The sequence below is a fragment of the Astyanax mexicanus genome, chromosome 7 (assembly GCF_023375975.1).
Source record: "Astyanax mexicanus isolate ESR-SI-001 chromosome 7, AstMex3_surface, whole genome shotgun sequence".
NCBI lineage: Eukaryota > Metazoa > Chordata > Actinopteri > Characiformes > Acestrorhamphidae > Astyanax > Astyanax mexicanus.
Window position 1 is genome coordinate 56,753,207 of NC_064414.1, and position 26,068 is coordinate 56,779,274.

The window sequence follows — 26,068 nt, forward strand, 5'->3', positions numbered from 1 at the left end:
CAAGTTAAAGATTCATCTGGTCACCCTTATTAGTGCCATATGAAGATCATGCATTAGAAAGTTAATGTGAAGACCCCCGTGAAGACTAAACCCTTACATTCTCACACATCCCTTCCAGGTCACTCTCTTGCCCTTTAAGTCCACACAAATGTCCTTATATTTTAGAGAACAAATAAGAATAAACACTTATATAAAGCAAGTAAAAATCATTTTCCAGACACCTTGCCCTTAAAGAAAAGCAAAAACTTTATTTTCTTGGGGGTCCAAGACTTTTCCTCGGAGGACGTAAACATGAGGGCCTGGCCAATCCTGGATTGGACTGTGGTTGGTCTTCAGAATGCCTTACAGGACTCTAATTTCCAATTCTCTCACATGTTCAATAAAAACACTCTTTGGTTAAGTTCACATTACAATCCACATTAAATTGCTCAAATCAGACTTTTTGCTCAGATCGGATTTGGCGGTTCACATTCACAAATGAAAAAATGATACAGTGATCTGTATCTGTGTTTAATGTGAACGAATCTGTCTCTGAAATGTCTCACATAAACGCCTCCTTTTTCACCAACAACAAAAACCCTCATATTAGAGAGACTCGTAAACAGCTGCTCTGAAGTTCATGCTCAGCTCCAGGAGGTGAAAAAAGGACAGGTGGTTTGCTTTTGCTGTTTTTGCAGCTATAGCTGCACAGCTGCACCAAGAGATGTGTGGGTACGAGAGAGAAGCACGTAGCACTAATGCTAATGCTAATCTGTAAAAGCTAAAAGACGCATTCATTCATATTTGACTGTTTTTATTAATGCCGCATGTCCGTGGATCAGATATGTATCTGATTTAGGATCACATATGAAAGTGACTGAGCCAAAATCTGAAAATCTGAGCCATTTCAGCCTGGTAATGTGAACATAGCCTCTCACACCCTGAGCCTCCACCACCAGTCCACAGTGCTTTCCAGACCCAGACGCTGTGGGTGACTTTTCAGTTTCCTTCTCCTTGGTTTTGCTCCTCTTGATGGTGTGGCGATGCCTGATCCAGCTCTCTCCACTGGTGCCACCCTGCATCTTCCTCACCAATACACTTATATATGTTTTTTATTATCTTTCTACCCATTCATCACAAACCCTTCCCTCTTCTACCAGCCCTGCTAATTCCACAGGTGCTTCAGAAGACCTTTCCAAGGTGTTCCAGATGTCTGTAGCCACCTTCTTGCTGCCAATAGCTGCCCTGGTTCCTCTTCCCTGGCAAACAATTATTTAACCCTTTGAACTCTAGGCTGTTCAGTTAATTTATGCACTCTGTGTAACATTTAAGTCTTGAAACCGAGTTGAAGTTACTTAAATTAATCTGAAATTAAATTTACTTAAAAAAAGCAAATGCAGAAAGTTGCGAAACTTTTTTTTAAGTCAATTTTACTCATCATTTTTTCAGTGCAGTCATTACCGGCAAAGGATCCTCAACAAAGTATTAAAAATAAATATTTTATTTGTGGTAAAGTTCACATGTCCAATTACTTTTGACAGCTTACTAAGGACAGCTTGTAGGTGTGATCTTGTGGTTTCTAGAGAAGAGAAGATGTCCTGAGAGATAAAGACCTGATATGGCACCTGATTTTATCTTATTTACATATTAACAGCTTTTGTACCCACATGTAGACTAACACTACCTCCTGGATATTAGATCTGAGTAAGAAGGTATAGATCCATAACCACCGATATGATGGCTCAGTTAACCTGGATAGATATAGTTTTGTTGAGAAATTAAATTTGAGGGTTTTTACAGGTATCTTGTGTCTGGTTTCTCCTCATACTTGCTTGTGTTTAAGTGAGAAGATAGACTAGCCATGGCTTGTTTAGTGTTTCTGCTGACGTCCTCAGCAGCCTGATATATGAAATATGTGTCAGTGGTGAAAAACTGACCTGGAAGAGGCCTACAGTTAGATACAGCCACATCTGCCCAGATAAACAAGGGTAAAAATATTTAAAACCTCAGTTAAAGGAGAACTCCGGTGTGAAATGGACTTTGGGTGTATTTATTAAAACATGATAAAAAGTACTAATCTGTGTTGAATATCTCTCCTCCGCTCTCCTGCAGTTTTCTGACATCCAGTATTTTCTGCTCTTTACCCAAACAGGCTTTAGAATGAGTGATATGGGGCATATTTTACCCTGCAGATAAATCACTTTTTACACCGTCATTCAGCACAAAGTAGCTCCACACTTCATTGGTAGAATCAGGAGATTTAAAACCAGACATTTAGAGCTTTAAAACTGAACAAGAAGTTTATTTAAAAAACACTGTTTAAATCCCATAGTGTAGGTAAATCTCCGGGCGCCGCCATATTTAATTTAATCACAATAAGTCAACCATGGAGCAGAAGGAATAGGGAGGATAGTTGAGTGGATTGGAAAATTAATTATTTGAAAATGCATGAATTCCAGCTGTTTGTGACGGTCTCGTCCTGTTTCTGAGTCTCTCTGGGGTCTTTTTCAGAAAGCTGATAAATCACATAATTTTTGCTGCACTACGATTTAAGATGTCACGTGTTTTAAACAAACTAATATTTTTTTTTAATGTTTGTGTATATTGCATTTATTGAGTCACTTCACTTTTACCCATGTGCACCCAGGGACAATAATCTAATGCAGTACTCAAATGTATTTTGAAAATGTAAGAAAATTGCCCATTTTCAATGTATGTCTTTAACATTTAGCTTTATTTGGCAAACATGAATTCAGTGTACTGAAAAAAGTGCACTGAAGTGCTTTTTAGCTGAAATGTATTTTACAGTCTTGGAAAGATATACAGGGGTTGGAGAATAAAACTGAAGCACCTGGTTTTAGAGCACAATAATTGATTGTGGTGACGGACAGTTCTGGTGGAAACAGGAGAGTTGAGGTGCACATTGAATTCTGCGTGATTTGATCAGCCGTGGTTTTATGTTTTTTGGATACAATCCGGGTTAGCACCCGAACATCCCTTTCAGACAGCTTCCTCTTACAGCGTCCACAGTTAATCCTGTTGGATGTGGTTGGTGCTTCTTGGTGGTATGCTGACATTACCCTGGATACCGTGGCTCTTGATGCATCACAAAGACTTGCTGTCTTGGTCACAGATGCTCCAGCAAGACGTGCACCAACAATTTGTCCTCTTTTGAACTCTGGTATGTCTCCCATAATGTTGTGTTCATTGTAATATTTAGAGCAGAACTGTGCTCTTACCCTGCTAATTGAACCTTCACACTCTGCTCTTACTGGTGCAATGTGCAATTAATGAAGATTGATCACCAGGCTGCTCCAATTTAAATGTAAATAGTTATGACAAAAAAGGAAACGCAATGAAAATAAGAGAGTTGGCCTGTACTGCAGATCTACGTTTATTAAAGCTGTTTTTCATTTTTTTCAAGAGCCATTCCACCGAAACGATTCCATTTCTGGACCCAGGAAATTACATGCATAAATGTGCACGCAGAATAACTTTAAAGTACATTTTATTATTAAGCATAGTGTTTTGTATATTCACCTAATTGTAAAAGTAAGATATGTAATTAGAAAAATAAACATTAATAAAAACTACTTAGAACCATAAAAATATAGCATTTGTTACCTGTCCCCACTCTGTAACTATACTTTTTAAACTTTGCATTGTTATGTGACTCCAAATTCCATCTAAGCTTATTTTTTTCATAATAAATTCATAATATTTATGTTACAATACACATTTTAGTTGAGTTTTACTCGGTCCTGTTACCATAACACACTATCCAATCTGAAACCCTTGGATCATCTATAACAGGAAGTGACATCATCAGCTGGTTCTGGTTCTGAAGATCATGGGAAGAGCAGAATTAAGGTCCTCATTAGCTTTTCTGTATATTTGATCTTATTGTAACGATAACACTCAGTCCTGTTACCTACGTTAATTCTTACATCTTATTTCTTTATTTTTTTATACAAATTTGGGGGGAAATCCCTAGAATGAGCTCAGTATCCTCATGCTGTTAGCATAGCCGCCATTTAGCTCTTTTTCATATTTTTCTGTTCTGTTCCAGTAACAGGAGTGAGTGCCAGTAACAGGAGGGATTATTTTGTCATAAATATCAATTATTTGAACTTGCAGTTAACTATTTCTTTAAAATAAAGCAGAATTAGTTTGCAAGTAAATTTAATTTCAAATAAATTTAAGTAACTTCAACTCGGTTTCAAGATTTAAATGTTACACAGAGTAAATAAGAGAACTGAACTTCAGTCAATCCTTTCTTTTAGTAAACTTTACTTCATTTCTGCATACAATATTACCTAATTACAATTACTTAATTTACACAATAATGCTGAAATAATTCATGATACAAAATATATTATAATTCCTGAAATGTTAATATTTTTATGTTAACACACACATATTACACTGTCTCAACACTGGATGGCATGTTATACATTCTTTATACTAGTTTACTAAAATAATGTATTACATGCATCTATGTGTTGAGACAGTGAGACTTGGTCTGTTTCTAAAATAAATCTTTGAGATTATGTAAATATTTGAATGTGTTTTTTAACTAAAATTATATAACTTAGTATTGTATAAATTAAGTAATTGTATGCAGAAATTACTAAAGTTACTAAAGTTACTAAAAGAAAGGATTGATTCAGTAAAAACAAATGAAGTAACGTTTTTTAAAAGAAAGGATTGACTGATTGATTGACTCTTGAAACCGAGTTGAAGTTACTGAAATTAATCTGAAATTAAATTTACTTAAAAAAAGCAAATGCAGAAAGTTGGGAAACTTTTTAAAGTAAATTTTATTCATCATTTTTCAGTGTACAGCTCAGAACTGTAGTTAAACAGCTCAGTTTAAACTCTTTAACCTTCATTCAGGCTCGGGCTCATAATGAGAGTTTACGGGTCGGGCTCGGGTAGAGTCAGGCTGGAGATTCTGGGCCTGATGTGAACTCTAGTCCACATGCACTTCGTCTAAACACACCTAAAGTGAGCGTTACTAACAGCTTTTAGGTGTGATGTTGTGGTTTCTCAAGTGCATCGTTTGAGGTGTGTCTTTAGAAGCAGCTGTAGGCGTGATATCACACATTTATCTTATTTACATATTTCCCAAAGCAGCTTTTTTATGCACAACAGCTGTGACTGAACAGTTTTTGCTGGATTTCACTGTTTTTCATTCATTGTTTTTATCGCTTTTACAGCAGTTGGTGGAGAGTTTTATCCAGGGCTTTAGAGATAAATGGAGATCAGCAGCACAGACTGATCACTGTTTAATACTTACATTAAACTAAAAGCATTAAACACTAAATATAATCACAAGTATCACTGATAGCTGAACTCATTTCTCATATTTATTAAACTTTAAAACAGTTGAAAAGTCCTGGAGATTTGTCGTACTGAAGAACCTCTGATGCACTTTCAGCTGTTATAGTTGCAACATGGCCCACCATAACAGCTGTTATTTTTGGGAAAAATAAAAGGATTTAAGTGTGCCTTATTTTACAGTTGGAACATTCGACTTCATTTGTCAGTTCTAGAGGAAATTGTGTTTTTTTTATTATATGTACACACACTACAACAACGACTCTTGACAGTTGTGGCCTTAATGTATCAAAAGTCTGTTGGGCTGATGAAAATGGTCAAATAAATTAGTTTTAAATGAGTTTTAATGCTGTACTTACAAAAAAAAGCTCAGTTTTAATGTTTTACTTATTAAATTAGTTCAGTTTTAATGCTCTGCGATGGATTGGCAGACTGTCCAGGGTGTAGACTAACTTAGCTGGGATAGGCTCCAGAATCATGCATCCAGCATCATGAACGCATGAATGTTCTAATGCTCTGTTTACTAAAAAAAAGCTTAGATTTAATGTTCTTCTAACTAAAAAAGCTCATTTTTAATGCTCTACTTATTATAAAAGTTCAGTTTTAATGCTGTACTCACTAAAAACCTTAGTTTTAACAGTGTATTTACTAAAAAAAAAGCTCAGTTTTATCGCTCTACTAACTAAAAGAGCTAATTTTAAATGCTATAATTACAAAAAAATCTGATTGAATATTTTACTTGCTAAAAAAACTCAATTTTAAATCTCTATTTACTGAAAAGCTTAGTTTTAATACTCTACTCACTGAAAAAGTTATGTTTTACCACTGTACTTATTTTAAAAATTTAATGCTCTACACAAAAAATGTGTTTTAATGTTCTTCCTACTAAAATGGTCAGTTTTAATGTTGTACTTACTAAAAACCCAGTTTTAAATGTCTAATTACAAAAAGCTTACTTTTAATGCTTTAAAACGTATTAAATGTGTTCTGTTTTAATGCTCTACTACTTAAAAATATTTTTAATGATCTTTTTACTTAGGGGGCTCAGTTGTAATGCTTTACTCAGTAAAATGCTTAGTTTTTACTCTCCTATTTCTAAAGAAGCTGAGTTTGAGTGCTCAATTGATTGATTACATAGAAAAAAAGAGGAGGAGCCAGGACAGAGATGGGGAGTGGCCATTGCAGAGAGGGGAGGGGCCAGGGCTGAGAGGGGAGGGACAGGACAGAGGGGGAGTGGCCATTACGGAGAGGGGAGGAGTTAGGGCAGAGAGGGGGAGGAGCCAGACAGCACAGAATGGATATAAAAGACTGTGGAGCTGCTGCATCCAGATCATCTGCAGACGGCGGTTCTGTGAGATTCCTGAATACAGCAGCAGCTCCTGAGGAAGATTTCATCTCAACTCTGAAAATGAGCAAAGAAGGTAAGAACAGACATAATTCTCAATTAAATATCTCATCATTTATCATTTATTCTCATTACTGCATTTGAATGGAGATATCTTATTGTAAGTAAATCAAGCTCTGGGTCTGCTTATGTTATAATGTGATTTTTTTCTGTTTGAATATGGAGTAAATTTTGTGCCAAAAGTTTTATACAAAAAAATTAAATCTGCAGTCAAAATGTTGAAAATCAAAATCAAAAATTGTATGTTGCAAATTCAAAAGAGAAACAATATATAGCAAATATATCTTTTTAAATATACTTGGTTTCTTTATTGTCTTTTGCAGTTATTTGAAAATTATTTCCGTGTGGATTTTGCCATTCTTTACTTTTATTTTTGTGTTTTTGTGAATTTTCTGTGGATTTTTAAAATATTTTTCTGTTAAAGACTTTTGCTTCTGGAATCTCTGGTTTGCTTCTGCTTTAGTTTTTTGCTTCTAAGTTTTGGCACACTTTTAACAGGTGGGCGGTGCTGAGAAGAAGGTGATTCCCTTAAATTTCCATTGGTCAGCTGGTTTTGGACTTTTACAATTAAATTAAATTAAACTTTATGTTTAATGTCATATTTATTCTGTAAGCAAGTGTTTTACTTCCTAAATTCTTTTCTTTGGGATAAATAAAGCATCTATCTATCTATCTATCTATCTATCTATCTATCTATCTATCTATCTATCTATCTATCTATCTATCTATCTACTCCATTAAAAAGCTCACGTTAGCGCGGTGTGCTAAATATTCACGCACAAAGTAGATAACTAGCTAACTCACTAGCTCACTGACTAGGTAACTCACTAGTTCACTAACTAGTGTTGGGAAAATCAGCACTGCCCTCAACTGCTCCAGTGCGTTCCCCTTGATTCTTTAGATGGAAGCCCGAAGTAGAGTTGATAGAGAGACAGGATACTTAGATCTTCAGCAAATTAGCAATTTATTACTACAGAGCTCTGGGAACCCCTTCCACTCAGACAGAGTTTCAGTAGAAGAAGTTACAATTGCAAGACCTTATATCCCCAAAACCCCACCCATACATCCTGTGCAAATGTCAGTTAAGCGGTTCCTCAGCAACTGTTTCTACCTGATTGAGTTAAAACATGTATTGATTGCTACTGTTGTCTACCTGTACTCCGGCCTCATCTCTGCTGCTTAGGCGCCGACTTCTGCATTACATGCTACATACTGGACATTCAGTTTTGAGGGGTCAGCCTAACTGTCCTTTGCACACTCACCCACATACACAGTTCAGGTCAAATATCCAGAAACAACTCACTAGTTTCAGCCACTTGAGTCCGCAGAAACAAGATCACTCACATGACACTTCATTCTCTTAATCATAATCAGGTTTTTGGATTAAATGTCATTTTGTTTGATCAGCTGAAAAAATACCTTTAAAATTAATATTTATTATTTCTTAACACTGGGTAACTCACTAGACCACTGACTGGGTAACTCACTAGTTCACTAACTAGCTAACTCACTAGCTCACTGACTACGTAACTATCTAACTCACTTGCTCACTGATTAGGTAACTCACTACCTCACTAACTAGCTAACTGACTAGGTAACTAGCTAACCCACTAGCTCAGTGACTAGCTAACTCACTAACTAGCTAACTCACTAACTAGCTAACTCACTAGCTCACTGACTAGCTAACTCACTAACTAGCTAACTCACTAGCTCACTGACTAGGTAACTAGCTAACCCACTAGCTCACTGACTAGCTAACTCACTAGCTCACTGACTAGGTAACTCACTAACTACCTAAATCACTAGCTCCCTGACTAGCTAATTGACTAGCTCACTAACTAGCTAACTAACTAGCTCACTAACTAGCTAACTCACAAGCTCACTGACTAGCTAACTCACTAGCTCACTGACTACGTAACTCACTAACTAGCTAACTCACTAGCTCATTGACTAGGTACCTAGCTAACTCACTAGCTCACTGACTGGGTAACTCACTAGTTCAGTAACTAGTGTTGTAGAAAAGAAATGAAAGATGGGTCCACACCCACCCTTCATCCGGGGTACAACTCCCCTGCGTGTTCGTTTGATAGAGAGAGTCAGACAGGTGGAGTGAAGTTGAAAGCAAACCAAGTATTTATTACAAAGTACTGAATATTCAGGAGAACCCACACATGAAAGACTAACAGCCGTCCCAGTATAAGTTCTGACCCCCCCTCTGATCTGACTCCATGTTTTATACCCCAAATGACGTGAAACCTGCTGATGAGGCGTTGCTAACGATTAGCTCATGTTAATATGCATAATTTCACGTGTTAGTGCTCAAGTTTCACGTGTCTGACCGGACCACTAGTGTTTGGCCTTGACTGTGTTCTTCCAGAATGGAACATCATGGCACTATCTGTGTGTGTGTGCGTCACCCCCCTCTTTGAAGCCGCTGCAGGTTCCCCCACACACAGAAGGCCGCTTTGATCTAAAAGCCTCCTCTGTAGAAATTTAGTCTCGTGCCGAGTGTACCAGCCGATGATTGATGACCGTCAGTTATGGTCATGCAGTGAACGAAATGCTTCAAGCATGAGCTACGCAATAGTCACACAATAGATTTCATATGTTATATGTTAATGTGTTAATAACGCGTGGTTAGTCCGCCATACAATAGATCCTATGTGTTAGTAAACGCCTTATGTATCATGTGGGTTAATTTGTCATAATAAAGTCTGTGTTAGTCACATGCCTGATCAAACAATGTTTATCTATATGTGTAAATAATATATATTGTGAGTATTGGTTAATCTTCTATATAAATGTGTATAAAATACACTGTGAGTAATAAAAATGATCAAATACAATGTGAGTATTGGTTAATGCATATAAAATACAAGGTTTCACACAATGATCATGTAATTATAGATACTAAGATAAGTAATCATAACTGAAAGATATTTGTCGATACACCCAAGGTAAAATAAACAGTTACTCTTCACTAGGTAACTCACTAGCTCACTGACTAGGTAACTAGCTAACTCACTAGCTCACTGACTAGGTAACTGGCTAACTCACTAACTAGCTAACTCACTAGCTCACTGACTAGCTAACTCACTAGCTCACTGACTAGCTAACTCACTTGCTCACTGACAAGGTAAATCACTAGCTCACTGACTACGTAACTCACTAGCTCACTGACTAGCTAACTCACTTGCTCACTGACTAGGTAATTCACTTGCTCACTTATTAGGTAACTCACTAACTAGCTAACTCACTAGCTCACTGACTAGGTAACTAGCTAACTCGCTAGCTCACTGACTAGGTAACTAGCTAACTCACTAGCTCACTGACTGGGTAACTCACTAGTTCACTAACTAGGTAACTCACTAGCTCACTGACTGGGTAACTCACTAGTTCACTAACTAGGTAACTCACTAGCTCACTGACTAGGTAACTAGCTAACTCACTAGCTCACTGACTAGGTAACTAGCTAACTCACTAACTAGCTAACTCACTAGCTCACTGACTAGGTAACTAGCTATCCCACTAGCTCACTGACTAGCTAACTCACTAGCTCACTAACTAGCTAACTCACTAACAAGCTAACTCACTAGCTCACTGACTAGCTAACTCACTAGCTCACTGATTAGGAAACTCACTACCTCACTAACTAGCTAACTCACTAGCTCACTGATTAGGTAACTTACTAGCTCACTGACTAGGTAACTCACTTACTAGCTAACTCACTAGCTCACTGACTAGCTAACTGACTAGCTCACTAACTAGCTAACTCACTAGCTCACTAACTAGCTAACTGACTAGCTTACTAACTATCTAACTCACTTGCTAACTGATTAGGTAACTCACTAACTAGCTAACTCACTAGCTCACTGACTGGGTAACTCACTAGTTCACTAACTAGGTAACTCACTAGCTCACTGACTAGGTAACTAGCTAACTCACTAGCTCACTGACTAGGTAACTAGCTAACTCACTAACTAGCTAACTCACTAGCTCACTGACTAGGTAACTAGCTATCCCACTAGCTCACTGACTAGCTAACTCACTAGCTCACTAACTAGCTAACTCACTAACAAGCTAACTCACTAGCTCACTGACTAGCTAACTCACTAGCTCACTGATTAGGAAACTCACTACCTCACTAACTAGCTAACTCACTAGCTCACTGATTAGGTAACTTACTAGCTCACTGACTAGGTAACTCACTAACTAGCTAACTCACTAGCTCACTGACTAGCTAACTGACTAGCTCACTAACTAGCTAACTCACTAGCTCACTGACTAGCTTACTAACTATCTAACTCACTTGCTAACTGATTAGGTAACTCACTAACTAGCTAACTCACTAGCTCACTGATTAGGTAACTCAACTAGCTCACTGACTAGGTAACTCACTAGCTCACTAACTAGCTAACCAACTTGCTCACTGATTAGGTAACTCACTACCTCACTAACTAGCTAACTCACTAGCTCACTGACTAGGTAACTCAACTAGCTCACTGATTAGGTAACTCACTAGCTCACTAACTAGCTAACCAACTTGCTCACTGATTAGGTAACTCACTACCTCACTAACTAGCTAACTCACTAGCTCACTGACTAGGTAACTCAACTAGCTCACTGACTAGGTAACTCACTAGCTCACTGACTAGGTAACTCAACTAGCTTACTGACTAGGTAACTCACTAGCTCACTGACTAGCTAACTCACAAGCTCACTAACTAGCTAACTCACTAGCTTACTGACTAGCTAACTGACTAGCTCACTGACTAGGTAACTCACTAGCTCACTGACTGGGTAACTCACTAGTTCACTAACTAGGTAACTCACTAGCTCACTGACTAGGTAACTAGCTAACTCACTAGCTCACTGACTAGGTAACTCACTAGCTCACTGACTAGGTAACTAGCTAACTCACTAACTAGCTAACTCACTAGCTCACTGACTAGGTAACTAGCTATCCCACTAGCTCACTGACTAGCTAACTCACTAGCTCACTGACTAGGTAACTCACTAGCTTACTAACTATCTAACTCATTTGCTCACTGATTAGGTAACTCACTACCTCACTAACTAGCTAACTCACTAGCTCACTGATTAGGTAACTTACTATCTCACTGACTAGGTAACTCACTAACTAGCTAACTCACTAGCTCACTGACTACCTAACTGACTAGCTCACTAACTAGCTAACTCACTAGCTCACTAACTAGCTAACTGGCTAGCTTACTAACTATCTAACTCACCTGCTCACTGATTAGGTAACTCACTACCTCACTGACTAGGTAACTAGCCAACTCACTAGCTCACTGACTAGGTAACTAGCTAACTCACTAACTCACTAGCTCACTGACTAGGTAACTAGCTATCCCACTAGCTCACTGACTAGCTAACTCACTAGCTCACTAACTAGCTAACTCACTAACAAGCTAACTCACTAGCTCACTGACTAGCTAACTCACTAGCTCACTGATTAGGTAACTTACTAGCTCACTGACTAGGTAACTCACTAACTAGCTAACTCACTAGCTCACTGACTAGCTAACTGACTAGCTCACTAACTAGCTAACTCACTAGCTCACTAACTAGCTAACTGACTAGCTTACTAACTATCTAACTCACTTGCTAACTGATTAGGTAACTCACTACCTCACTAACTAGCTAACTCACTAGCTCACTGATTAGGTAACTCAACTAGCTCACTGACTAGGTAACTCACTAGCTCACTAACTAGCTAACCAACTTGCTCACTGATTAGGTAACTCACTACCTCACTAACTAGCTAACTCACTAGCTCACTGACTAGGTAACTCAACTAGCTCACTGATTAGGTAACTCACTAGCTCACTAACTAGCTAACCAACTTGCTCACTGATTAGGTAACTCACTACCTCACTAACTAGCTAACTCACTAGCTCACTGACTAGGTAACTCAACTAGCTCACTGATTAGTTAACTCACTACCTCACTAACTAGCTAACTCTCTAGCTCACTGACTAGGTAACTCACTAGCTCACTGACTAGGTAACTCAACTAGCTTACTGACTAGGTAACTCACTAGCTCACTGACTAGCTAACTCACAAGCTCACTAACTAGCTAACTCACTAGCTTACTGACTAGCTAACTGACTAGCTCACTGACTAGGTAACTCACTAGCTCACTGACTGGGTAACTCACTAGTTCACTAACTAGGTAACTCACTAGCTCACTGACTGGGTAACTCACTAGTTCACTAACTAGGTAACTCACTAGCTCACTGACTAGGTAACTAGCTAACTCACTAGCTCACTGACTAGGTAACTAGCTAACTCACTAACTAGCTAACTCACTAGCTCACTGACTAGATAACTAGCTATCCCACTAGCTCACTGACTAGCTAACTCACTAGCTCACTGACTAGCTAACTCACTAGCTCACTGACTAGCTAACTCACTAGCTCACTGACTAGGTAACTCACTAGCTTACTAACTATCTAACTCACTTGCTCACCGATTAGGTAACTCACTACCTCACTAACTAGCTAACTCACTAGCTCACTGATTAGGTAACTTACTATCTCACTGACTAGGTAACTCACTAACTAGCTAACTCACTAGCTCACTGACTAGCTAACTGACTAGCTCACTAACTAGCTAACTCACTAGCTCACTAACTAGCTAACTGACTAGCTTACTAACTATCTAACTCACCTGCTCACTGATTAGGTAACTCACTACCTCACTAACTAGCTAACTCACTGATTAGGTAACTCAACTAGCTCACTGACTAGGTAACTCACTAGCTCACTAACTAGCTAACCAACTTGCTCACTGATTAGGTAACTCACTACCTCACTAACTAGCTAACTCACTAGCTCACTGACTAGGTAACTCACTAGCTCACTGATTAGGTAACTCACTACCTCACTAACTAGCTAACTCACTAGCTCACTGATTAGGTAACTCAACTAGCTCACTGACTAGGTAACTCACTAGCTCACTGACTAGGTAACTCAACTAGCTTACTGACTAGGTAACTCACTAGCTTACTGACAAGCTAACTCACTAGCTCACTGACTAGCTAACTCACTAGCTCACTAACTAGCTAACTCACTACCTGACTAACTAGCTAACTCACTAGCTTACTGACTAGGTAACTCACTAGCTTACTAACTATCTAACTCACTTGCTCACTGATTAGGTAACTCACTACCTCACTAACTAGCTAACTCACTAGCTCACTGATTAGGTAACTTACTATCTCACTGACTAGGTAACTCACTAACTAGCTAACTCACTAGCTCACTGACTAGCTAACTGACTAGCTCACTAACTAGCTAACTCACTAGCTCACTAACTAGCTAACTGACTAGCTTACTAACTATCTAACTCACTTGCTCACCGATTAGGTAACTCACTACCTCACTAACTAGCTAACTCACTAGCTCACTGATTAGGTAACTCAACTAGCTCACTGACTAGGTAACTCACTAGCTCACTAACTAGCTAACCAACTTGCTCACTGATTAGGTAACTCACTACCTCACTAACTAGCTAACTCACTAGCTCACTGACTAGGTAACTCATCTAGCTCACTGACTAGGTAACTCACTAGCTCACTGACTAGGTAACTCAACTAGCTTACTGACTAGGTAACACACTAGCTTACTGACAAGCTAACTCACTAGCTCACTGACTAGCTAACTCACTAGCTCACTAACTAGCTAACTCACTACCTCAATAACTAGCTAACTCACTAGCTTACTGACTAGCTAACTGACTAGCTCACTGACTAGGTAACTCACTAGCTCACTAACTAGCTAACTCACTAACTAGCTAACTCACTAGCTCACTAACTATCTAACTCACTAGCTTACTGACTAGCTAACTGACTAGCTCACTGACTAGGTAACTCACTAGCTCACTAACTAGCTAACTCACTAACTAGCTAACTCACTAGCTCACTGACTAGGTATCATACTTTGTGCGTGAATATTTAGCACACTTCGATAACGTGAACTTTTTAATGGAGTGAAACACTTAGAGAAAAATAGAACATTAAATATAAAGTTCATATGAAATGTAATTGTAAAAGTATCTGCTGCTGCTGTTTTGCTGGAAGCTGTTCACTCTTGTGTTTGGAACATATCCCTGAGCGGAGCCCCACTTTGATATAATTATATTTCAACATCACTCAGAATCCGACCAAGGCTGTTTTCAACATAAATAATTAATAAAACAGAGATTAATTTAGCTTGGATATACAGTTAGCATGGCAAGTTAGCCGCTAGCCATCTCCATTAACACCAGCAGTCTGTTAGCCTAGATAGCACTGAACCGACAGCTGCATTCCAGTGTTGTAAAGGTATTAAACTACAGACTGGAGTGAAGTAGAGTCATAATACACATATCCTATAAAACAAACACTAACCAGCACAAACACACCCATCTGTTATTAAAAACAGAGATTAATTTAGTTCAGAAATACAGTTAGCATCACCAGTTAGCCATCTCCATTAAGATCTGCAGTCTGTTAGCCTAGCTAGCACTGAGCCATCAGCTGTCCGGTGTTCCGGTGTTGTGAAGATAATCGGTAACTAACTAAATTGAACTAAATCCATAATCCACATCTAATATCAAACCACAGATCCTCCCCACTCTAACCAGCACTAATAAATCAATCTGTTATTCATAAACACAAAACATGGATTAATTCAGCTCAGAACACAGTTAGCCGGTTAGCAATTAGCCATTGCAGCTAATCCACTAAAGTAACCAAGTATATTTAAAAATACATATTTGCTTTATATTTTTTCTCTTTTAAATTTGCAACATACAGTTTTTCCTTTTCATTTTTAAAATTTTGATTGCAGACTTTTTTTTTTTACATAAAATTGTTGGAGGAAAGGGAAAATGATCACAGTCGATGTCAGAAACTCATAAATGGTTACAGTATTTTACTTATTGAGGTTATTTCAGCCAAACAACTGTTACTGTATATAACAACGATCTGAGAAGAAACTGGCATCTTATCTCATAGCAAGCCCAGGACTCTTAGCTTCTCCTCCTTCTCCTTAGGAACAATAGGAAGAATATCAAATAAAAAAGAATAAAATACCTGCTAGTACAAAGGATAAAAATGGTTTTCATCATTTAATACATTGTAAACCTTACAGCGATTTAGTGATTAACGGCTAAAATATTCAACCTTTTTTTATAAATGAAGAAAAATAAAAAATGACTAGTGATCAATGTCTGTGCAAGATTTAAAAACATATACAGCTCTGGAAAAATGAAGAGATCACTTCAGTTTCTGTATCAGTCTCTCTGATTTTGCTATTTATAGGTTTATGTTTGAATAAAATGAACATTGTTTTCAGAAAATGAGAAATGGCTGAAATAGCAAAAAAGATGCAGATGAGTTTTCTGACCTCAAATAATGCAAATATAACAAGTTCATATTCATAAAGAGAGTTCAGAAATTGTGGAATAACCCTGTTTTTTAATCACAGTTTTTATGCATCTTGGCATCATGTTCTCCTCCACCAGTCTTACACACTGCTTTTGGATAACTTTATGCTGCTTTGCTCCTGGTGCAAAATTTCAAGCAGTTCAGTTTGGTGGTTTGATGGCTTGTGACCATCTATTTTCCTCTTGATTAAATTCCAGAGGTTTTTAATTTGGTAAAATGAAAGAAACTCATCGTTTTTAAGTGGCCTCTTATTATTTTCCAGAGCTGTATATATCACAGGTTTGTCAGGCAGTATCTCAGAGTGTAATGGTGTACTTGTACTTTAACAGTGAAGCATGTGGATGTGAGGATTGTGCTGGTTGGAAAGACTGGAGTAGGGAAGAGCGCTACAGGAAACACAATCCTTGGAAAGGAAGCCTTTGTTTCTAAATTATCTCTTGTCTCTGTGACAAAAGTCTGCGAGGGAGCCGAAGCGACGGTGGACGGTAGACGCGTGGCCGTCATCGACACTCCGGGCATATTTGACAACACATTTACTTACAAACAAATTAAGGAAAAGTGCCCGTCTGCTTCTGATTCAGTGCCTGAAGTGATTCTGGTGATTCTTCAGCTCGGCAGATTCACTGATAAAGAGAAAGGAATTGTGCAGAAAATTACCGAAATCTTTGGAGAAGCTGCATTAAAACACACCATGGTGCTCTTCACCCACGGTGACCGGCTGAAAGAAGGTCAAAACATCGATGTAATTGTTTGTGAAAATTCTGAGCTGGAGAAAGTGATCAAGTCCTTTAGTGGACGCTACCACACCTTCAACAACGTAGATAAAGTTCCCGCCCAGGTTCCAGATCTGTTTAAGAAAATAACCGAACTGATTGGTCAGCATTAGGCTGAGAGAGCGATCTGAGAGGAACAGGTTCAGAAATCCATAATCCACATCTAATATCAAACCACAGATCCTCCCCACTCTAACCAGCACTAATAAATCAATCTGTTATTCATAAACACAAAACATGGATTAATTCAGCTCAGAACACAGTTAGCCGGTTAGCAATTAGCCATTGCAGCTAATCCACTAAAGTAACCAAGTATATTTAAAAATACATATTTGCCTGAAGTGATTCTGGTGATTTTTCAGCTCGGCAGATTCACTGATAAAGAGAAAGGAATTGTGCAGAAAATTACCGAAATCTTTGGAGAAGCTGCATTAAAACACACCATGGTGCTCTTCACCCACGGTGACCGGCTGAAAGAAGGTCAAAACATCTGAGAGGAACAGGTTCAGGAAACTCAGGAAACACAACCTGAAACCAGCCATAGCTTTGCATATTTTCAACTCATTATTTAGAGCTTTAGCCATGAGCGCTAATCACAATTCAGCCATTACTGAGTACTCAATGTTTAAGTTCTAAAATTGTAAAATGTCACATTTTTAAAAAATTACAAAATTCAATTCCAGACCGATGAAGGTTATTTTTTTTTATAGCTGCATCCTCTTAAGGCTAATGCTAACCTAAAAAACAGGAGACCAATTTGGACTGAATAAACAGGATGAATTAATTACACTGATATTACAGCTACTGATGTATAAACATACAGCTCTGAAAAAGAAAAATAAGAGCACTTAAAAATGATGAGTTTCTTTGATTTTACCAAATGGAAAACCTCTGGAATATAATCAAGAGGAAGATGGATGATCACAAACCATCAAACCACCAAACTGAACTGCTTGAATTTTTACACCAGGAGTAAAGCAGCATAAAGTTATCCAAAAGCAGTGTGTAAGACTGGTGGAGGAGAACATGATGCCAGGATGCATGAAAAAAAAACTGTGATTAAAAACCAGGATTATTCCACCAAATATTGATTATTTCTGAACTCTTAAAACTTTATGAATATGAACTTGTTTTCTTTGCATTATTTGAGGTCTGAAAGCTCTGCATCTTTTTTTTTATTTCAGCCATTTCTCATTTTCTGTAAATAAATGCTCTTAATGACAATATTTTTATTTGGAATTTGGGAGAAATGTTGTCTGTAGTTTATAGAATGAAAACAAAGTGCTCTCTTCATTTTTTTCAGAGCTGTATGTAGATTAAGGTCAGGGCATGAGGCTCTGTGATAAAATGTGTATTTCTGTAAAAGAAAATAAAACAGTAAATCTGTGAAGCTTTTGTAAAACCCTGGACTGTATGAAAATTATACAATTTGAACTAAGTGATGTTTGTTTTTTCTTTGGAATAATTGGAACAATGACTTTTTCTGACATGACGATATAAATGTGAAACTTAAACGATGCAAAAGTGAAAAGTCTAAATGATGTTTTGAACATAATTTTCAGTCAATAAATTGTCTTTCCTGTTTTAACATGATTCTCCTTATGTTCATTATTTACATTTAGATATTGACATTATCTGGTGGTGTGTTTTATTTATAAACTGTTACAAAGAGAAATATCCAGAGCAAATGAGATATTGAGACCAATGCTTTTCAGGAATGAAGGAACCACTGAAGCTGGTGTTACTGGGCTCCAAGAGTATGGGCAAGAGCGCAACTGCTAACACCATCCTGGGCCGTGATGTCTTTCCTTCTGGGATTGTCAACTCTGACACGACGCGGCATGTGTTCAGCCAGACCAAAGAGGTGGACGGGAGAGAGGTGATGGTGGTGGACACTCCGGCCATGTACAACAGTGGTCTCAGAGATCCTGTGCTGAAAGAAGAGCTGAAGATTGCCCTGACACGCTGTCATCCAGGACCCCATGTCTTTCTCTTCGTCATCGCTCTGGGATCTTTCTCAAAGAAGCATGGTGGGATACTGAAAAAAGTGAATAAGACGTTGTGTTCAGATGTTAAAGAGTTCTCCATGGTGCTCTTCACTAATGGTGACAAGCTGAACCCAGAAGATACGGTAGTTGATATTATTGAACAGAATGTGTACTTGAAGGAACTGATTGAGAGTTGTGGGGGGCGTTACAAGGTGTTCAACAATAAAGACAAGGAAAATAATCAGGTCAAAGAGCTTCTAGCTCAGATTGATGAGGAGATGAAGAAGAGAAGCCCTGAGAATAAGCATTACACAAGTCCTATCACCAAGGAAAAGATCACCTGGGTAACTAAATACTGTACTCTTCATACCCTGGCGCTCGTGGGGGGTTCAGCCGTTATGATGCTAAGCAAGAGTTCTGCTCTTGCAAATGTGGTGGAGCAGCTCGGCCTCGGTGATGCGGTCATGGCGTTCGATTTCGAATACGTCATGCAAACCGTAGAGTCGGTTGTGGGCCTGTTCTGAAGAGGTTTTAGAGAGAGGGCGATCACTGTGGGGAATTGTACGGGTATTTGAGCACAGTGAATGTAACCAGGTCTATTTGTGGGTACTGGGTAGGTCTCAGGGTAGTGGTTGAGTCTTGGAATAGTTGAGATGACATCGTTAGGTACTTCTTCCCCTACACTCCTTTTACAGTATATATATGCTTCCATTTCCTTATATCATTAAGCAATGCGACATCAGTTATCATCGACATGCAGATGATACGCTCAGCTTAGATTTTTTAGGGCCTTTAGAGAACTTTTGTTGTAGTAAAACCAAATAACATTTGGTAAAGTCCAATAAACACCCTTCAGACTGGGTGATACGGGGCATAATTTACCCTGATAAATCACTTTTTACACCGTTATGCAGCTCAAAGTAGCTCCACACCTCCTTACTAGAATCCAGAGAGTCCTGACATTTAAAACGAGGCATTAATAACTTAAAAAGTGCAGAAGAAGATTATTATTATGTGCGCCGCTATATTTGTAGTGATCATGTCATAGACATATATACATATATATATATATATATATATATATATATATATATATATATATATATATATATACCCGCATAGCTTAGCAGCCGGCGCCAGGAGGCAGACTATGCAGAGTCTATGTATATATATATGTCTATGTATGTCATTATCAGTACAGTGATGGCGGCGCTCGGAGCTGAAGCTAGTAGTGTTATAGGATGTAAACAGTGGTGTTTAATCAGCTTTTTGTGCACTTTTTAAGTTATTAATGCCTCGTTTTAAATGTCAGGACTCTGGATTCTAGTAAGGAGGTGTGGAGCTACTTTGAGCTGGATAACGGTGTAAAAAGTGATTTATCAGGGTAAACTATGCCCCGTATCTCCCAGTCTGAAGGGTGTTTGTTGGAGAAACTGGTAAAATTACTGGATCTCTGAACGCTGTGGGAGAACGGAGGTGTGCTATTCATCAAAGATAAGAACTTTTTATCATGTTTTACTACAACAAAAGTACATTTTACACCAGAGATCTCCTTTAAGCTTTAGAATATTTTACTAAGTAGTATTTTTTTGATGTTTTAATTTATGCTAGCTCAAGTTTTCATTACAAATTATTTAATGTTTTTAATGCAACCTTTTTGCTACACTTTTTTTAAAAGTAAATTCTACTTATCAGCTTATTGAATTGGTTTACAGTGTATCTGCAGCGAGTGCAGAGCGATCATATTATACCTGCTCAGTCTGCGCTACTGCTCTGATTAGCTTTTAGTGATACAGTAGATTTTAAGGTGGTGGTTTTAAATGTTTTTATGGCCTCTCTCTCCTTTATTTTAGTGATGTGATTGTACAGTATGTTCTGGTCAGGGCTCTCAGGTCTTTCCACTGTAATCTGCTGAGATTTTGAGAGGCTGCTTTTAGCCAGTTCGACCCAAAGCTTTAGAAAGTTCTTCCTGAGGAGCTTCGAGCCGTTTTATCTTTCAGCACTTTTAACCCTTAGAAACCCAATGATGCATTGTTTATACAGCTTAATTATTTAGGAATGCATCAAAGCACAGGGAACACTGGGGTATGCAACAAATCTTATGACCTCAACAAAAAAAAAAAAACATAATAATAAATAAAAAACTAAAAAAAAAAACTTTTTCAGCCAATAATATTTACTTCTAGTGCTTCTAAAATATTTATACAAGGCATGAAATCAAAAAGCATTTGAATAAAGCCAGTAGCGTCCAGATGGATCCAAATTACATAAACTCTTAGCTTGCTATGACTGTCAAGAGGCGGGAATATCAAGAGAAAAAAAGTAAAAAAAAAATAATAAAAACAGGCGCTGGGTTAACGTTCATCAAATGAAAACATGATCAATTCCATGTAGATTTACAAATTCTGGAAGCATTTACATTTCAAATGATCATTTTTGAGCAGCTCAATGTGTTTCTCTCCTAAAATAACTGTTTATAACAAGTGAAACAGGAACTAAAAATATAAATAAAACTGAGTAAAAACACAACAAAAAATAGGCTGGGGTTCAAATAAAATGAGCCTTAAAACATTTTTTACTTAAAAGAGCATTTTCATAGGAGTATTTTTTTATGTTTACATGTCTCTTATCTTATCCTCTCTAAAAAAATAATGTGCAATTTTTGCTTCTCTGTTTATATGTGTATATTTTATAATGACTGCAAATTTTTTGTTTTCTTAGTTTTCTGATCTATTTATTCTCACTCTAGTCACTTTATTTTTTTGTTCTTGTAGTTTTGTTTTCTCAGTTCTGTTTTTTTTGTTTTAGGTTATCCTACTCCTGTTTTCTTTTCTTTTTAGTTTACTCTGTTTTGTTTATTTAATCTTTATCTGCTCCTACAGTCAGTGTGGAGCTTCTTTCACCTTCATTATTTTCTGTACTGAACCTTTTTGAATAATTTCACACAACAGCAAAGTGTGTCATTAAATTCCTGTTCTAATAATCTACTGTTAATTTAACTTTTAAACTGCTTTGAAATGATAATAATGATAATACGCGTGTCTGTAAGTGAAGCATGCTTCACTTAGTAAAGTCAGAAATCTTCTAAATATATATTTTTATCTTATAGTGATAAAACATTGTGTGTATTGTAATGCTTTTTTGTTTAGTAGATATATAGCAATATACATGTAGCAATAAATTCCTTAAAGACAATATTGTTTGATTTTTTACGTCACATTCATACAACAGTTCAGTGTGTAAGTTTTATCTGCAGTGATATCTGCATTAGCATTAGCATTAGCATCCCCAAAACAGAGTCTACTTAAAGTAATATTTCAGTAAAAACTTAATAATAAAAAAAGAACTTTAAGAACACATCCTGGATCCTGGATGAGATGGGAAGAGATTCTCCTGAAAGAAAGAAAAGAAAAGCCCAACAGATACGAGTGATTTTACTGCACATCTCACATTAAATCATCATTAAAAAACATCCAAACATCTTAATCTGTCAGTAGAGAAAACAAACCTCTGAATTGATTCACTGCATGAATATCAGGGAATCTGTAGGAATTTTACTTCTTAAAATGTAAATTAGTATTAATTAATATTAATTAAATTAGTAGTATTAATATGTATTAAATCCGTCTCCTGAGGCTCTTAAAAATATTACACACAGTAAATACGATTTTGCTTCTATTTTTGTACATTGCATTTTGCATTGCACAAACAAAAACATTGTTTGTAAACATATATTTAAATATATGTTACCTTAAAAAACGGCATAAATTAAGTAGCTAAAAAAGATTTATGATAAATAAGCTAAAGGAAAGAAAAATGCTAATTAAGAAGTAAGACACAGGGGTGTGTGATTTTGTGTTTTTAACATATTGTCTCTATCATGGGAGACCTGTTCTAAAGTGGAGTGTGAGGTTAAACCTGATTTACTTAAGGATATATATATTTATCTACAAATACCGATATACACATCTATAACTTACAGAAAGACTACACACCCCAGTGTTACTTTATAAACTAATATAATATTTACATATTTTACATTTCAGCTTCAACCAGATGTATTAAAGCAATAAAATTAAATGTTCCTGATGTGTAATAATGTGTAAATATATTTGGTTAATTTCTGACTGAGAATCGCTGCTTTTCTTCTAAATTAAGAAAAATGGTTTTGTATATAGAAAATAAGGTCAGTTAAGGAGGCAATTCAGTGCTTTACAGATTTAAACTCAGTGCAGAACAAGTTTAAAAAAGAAGGTTATTAGAAATTAAATGTAACAGAATAAATAAGTTATGCAAACTAAGTACAAAATAAATCTAATTACATTTAAAACAGAATTAAAATGAGGAAAATTACAATACTGGAAATACATTTAAGACATAATTAGAACCATATTATAAGAAAAAGCTGAATTATAAGGAATGTGTGTGTGATCAGAATTCAGAATCCTTGTTTTTGTATAATGGGTCTACACAACTCTTCTAAAGAGAACATAAAATAGTTGATGTTTTATCATTTTATTCTGTTTGCACACAATATTTATTTATTTATTTATTTTACCAGTCACCACTGATATCTGCTGTTAATGTTTGCACTGTGTATTGTTCAGTATTGATTATTAATTGTTCAGTACTATGAACATTTTAGAAGCTACTAAAGAGAATTCATTGATTTTCATTGAATTATTATTATTAATTGTAAATTAATTAAAGCATCATTTGGTTGCTCAGCTTTGTGTTTTAATTCTCTGTATTTGTGCAGAACCCAGATTAATTCCTCAGTCTGATCTCAGGACTATAATCAGATTTGTCCAGCAGGTGGCAGGAGTATCCAACATATCTGAGCCCTATACACAATATAATTACACAGATCTTTATTCCACAGCAGTTTATTCTAACCCATTTTCCTGAGAGAAGGTAGAAGAACCACTGAGAGGAGCTGAGACTCCGCCCACAGGTGGAGGAGTGGGAGGAGCTTATAAGGAAGAGTAAAAAAAAAAAAATACAGATGTTAAGAGTATTTACCCAGATTACTTGTGTTTTTGCTTTTTTTCATACGTACAATTTTTCAGATTAGCAAACAAACTTTAATATCAGACAAATATCACCTGAATATTGTTGAGTCATTGTCCTGCTGCAGAACCCATGTACACCCAAGTATGCCTATTGCATCTATTAAAGCTAGTTGTCCAGCACCTCAAGACCATCACCCTACCACCACCATGTTTAACGTTGTTCAGTATGATGTTCTTTTTTCTAAAATTATATGTTTATTAATTAGTTTTACGCCATATATAACGGGACACACATCTTCCAAAAAGCTGTCCAAAAGAAAGTCCTGGAGATCATCAGGATGTTAGTTGGTAAATGTGAGACGGGTGGATGAGCTCTTCATGTTCTTTTGGAGTAATTTTGTTCGGTGGGCCGGTCACTCCTGGGAAGGTTCACCAGTGTTCCATGTTTTTTTCTTCATTAGTGAATAATAGTGAATCACTGTGGTTCTCTGGAAAGCTTTAGAAATAAATGACTTTATAATCTTTTCCAGACTGATAGATGATCAATAACTTTGTTTTTTCTCATCTGTTGTTGAGTTTCTTCAGATGGGGTTTAATAATAATAATGTGCTGCTTTTTGAGATCTTTTATCTGCTTCATGTTGTCAGACAGGTTCTATTATATAAGTGATTTTTTTTATTCTACAGGTCTGGAATCAGTAATCAGGTCTGGTTGTGGTTAGTAGTGAAATTTAACTCAGCTTTACCAAAAATGTAGTTAATCAGAGTTAATGCATGGAGGAAATGTTTTGGGAATATTTTTTTTTACACCACTGTAAACAGAGACAGTTTAATCACAGTTTCCCTCAATGAACATCATAATAAACACAGTGGATTCTATTTAAAGGCTCTAAAGAACCCATTAAAACTAAATACCAGCACTCTAAATACATAGGAAATGTTTTGGTTTTTAAGTTTTAATCTGCATCAGATTCCTTTAATCGGTTGAAGGTTTTTAATTATCTTAATAACAGATTATTAGAATAATTAGTTTTTTCTAGTCCTGAATTTTAAAATGACAAAAATAACAAACATAACTAACACAGCTAATTTACCCAAAATCCACAAATCCAGCTATACCCATCCTCTATCCCATTCCATCAATTTAATACAATCATCACTTTTATAAAAATACCTAAATCAAATAACTCTGAACATCCAGCCATGAAAAAAATCTATATATAAAGATAAAAAAAGAAATAGATGCATAAAAATACAATCGTACAAACATTATTGTTTGACCAAAATAGATCTTCCAGATAAATACTGTACTATCTTTAATACTAATACGATCTTATTTTACAGCAACTCATCACTAAAGTTTAATTTCAGCATCGGCCCTGCTGTGCATTATATATCCATAATGCCTGAATGATCTCCTTATTTTAAAATACAATATATATATATATATAAATGTGTGTGTGTGTGTGTATAGTGTATGTATAGTGTGTGTGTGTGTGTGTATAGTGTATGTATAGTGTGTGTGTGTACACAAATGCCCTGTTTTAATATCAGCTCTAAAAGCTTTCTGTAGGATTTTTTTGGGATTGTTCTGAATCTGATCTGTGAAGCTGCAGCTCCACTTTTCCACTTCTGAAATACAGCAGATCTTCACAGATTCTCATAAAACATTTACGTCTCACAGAGAATAAAAAACAGTTCTTAATATGAACCCATTTTTATAGACCTGGTTATTTATTTTATTTATTTAACATTTATTTAACCAGGACGTTCCTCGTAGAGCTTAGATCAGGCCCAAAAAATCCAGCCCGACCCGATGCGTCCCAAACACGGTCCATTTGACCCCTGGCCCAAATTAAACCCCACATTTTTTTTAATTCGAGCATTAAAACTGAGCTTTTAAAAAATATTTTCGGCTGTTTAAATGAGCGAAATCCATTCAGAATGATGTTTATTAACATTGCAACACTGAAGAAGTGCAGATATATTATTTAATAACGATGTTTATTAAGAACCGATCTCCCCGTCTACTCTAATATAATCAAAAATATAAAAAAAATAAAACAATTTCTTTCTTTAAACATATAGCCTATAGCAAAATATATAAAACAAGAATAA

General features: G+C 36.6%; 1 protein-coding gene across 1 annotated transcript; it reads left to right on the forward strand.

Annotated features, from left to right (window-relative positions):
* Positions 1-6,652: 6,652 nt before the first annotated feature.
* LOC125802941 (GTPase IMAP family member 8-like) lies at positions 6,653-20,004 on the forward strand. The gene is made up of 2 exons (XM_049481350.1): positions 6,653-6,740; positions 18,667-20,004. Exons 1-2 carry the CDS (start codon positions 6,728-6,730, stop codon positions 19,461-19,463), a joined length of 810 nt encoding a protein of 269 aa, XP_049337307.1. The 5' UTR covers positions 6,653-6,727; the 3' UTR covers positions 19,464-20,004.
* The last annotated feature ends 6,064 nt before the right edge of the window (positions 20,005-26,068 follow it).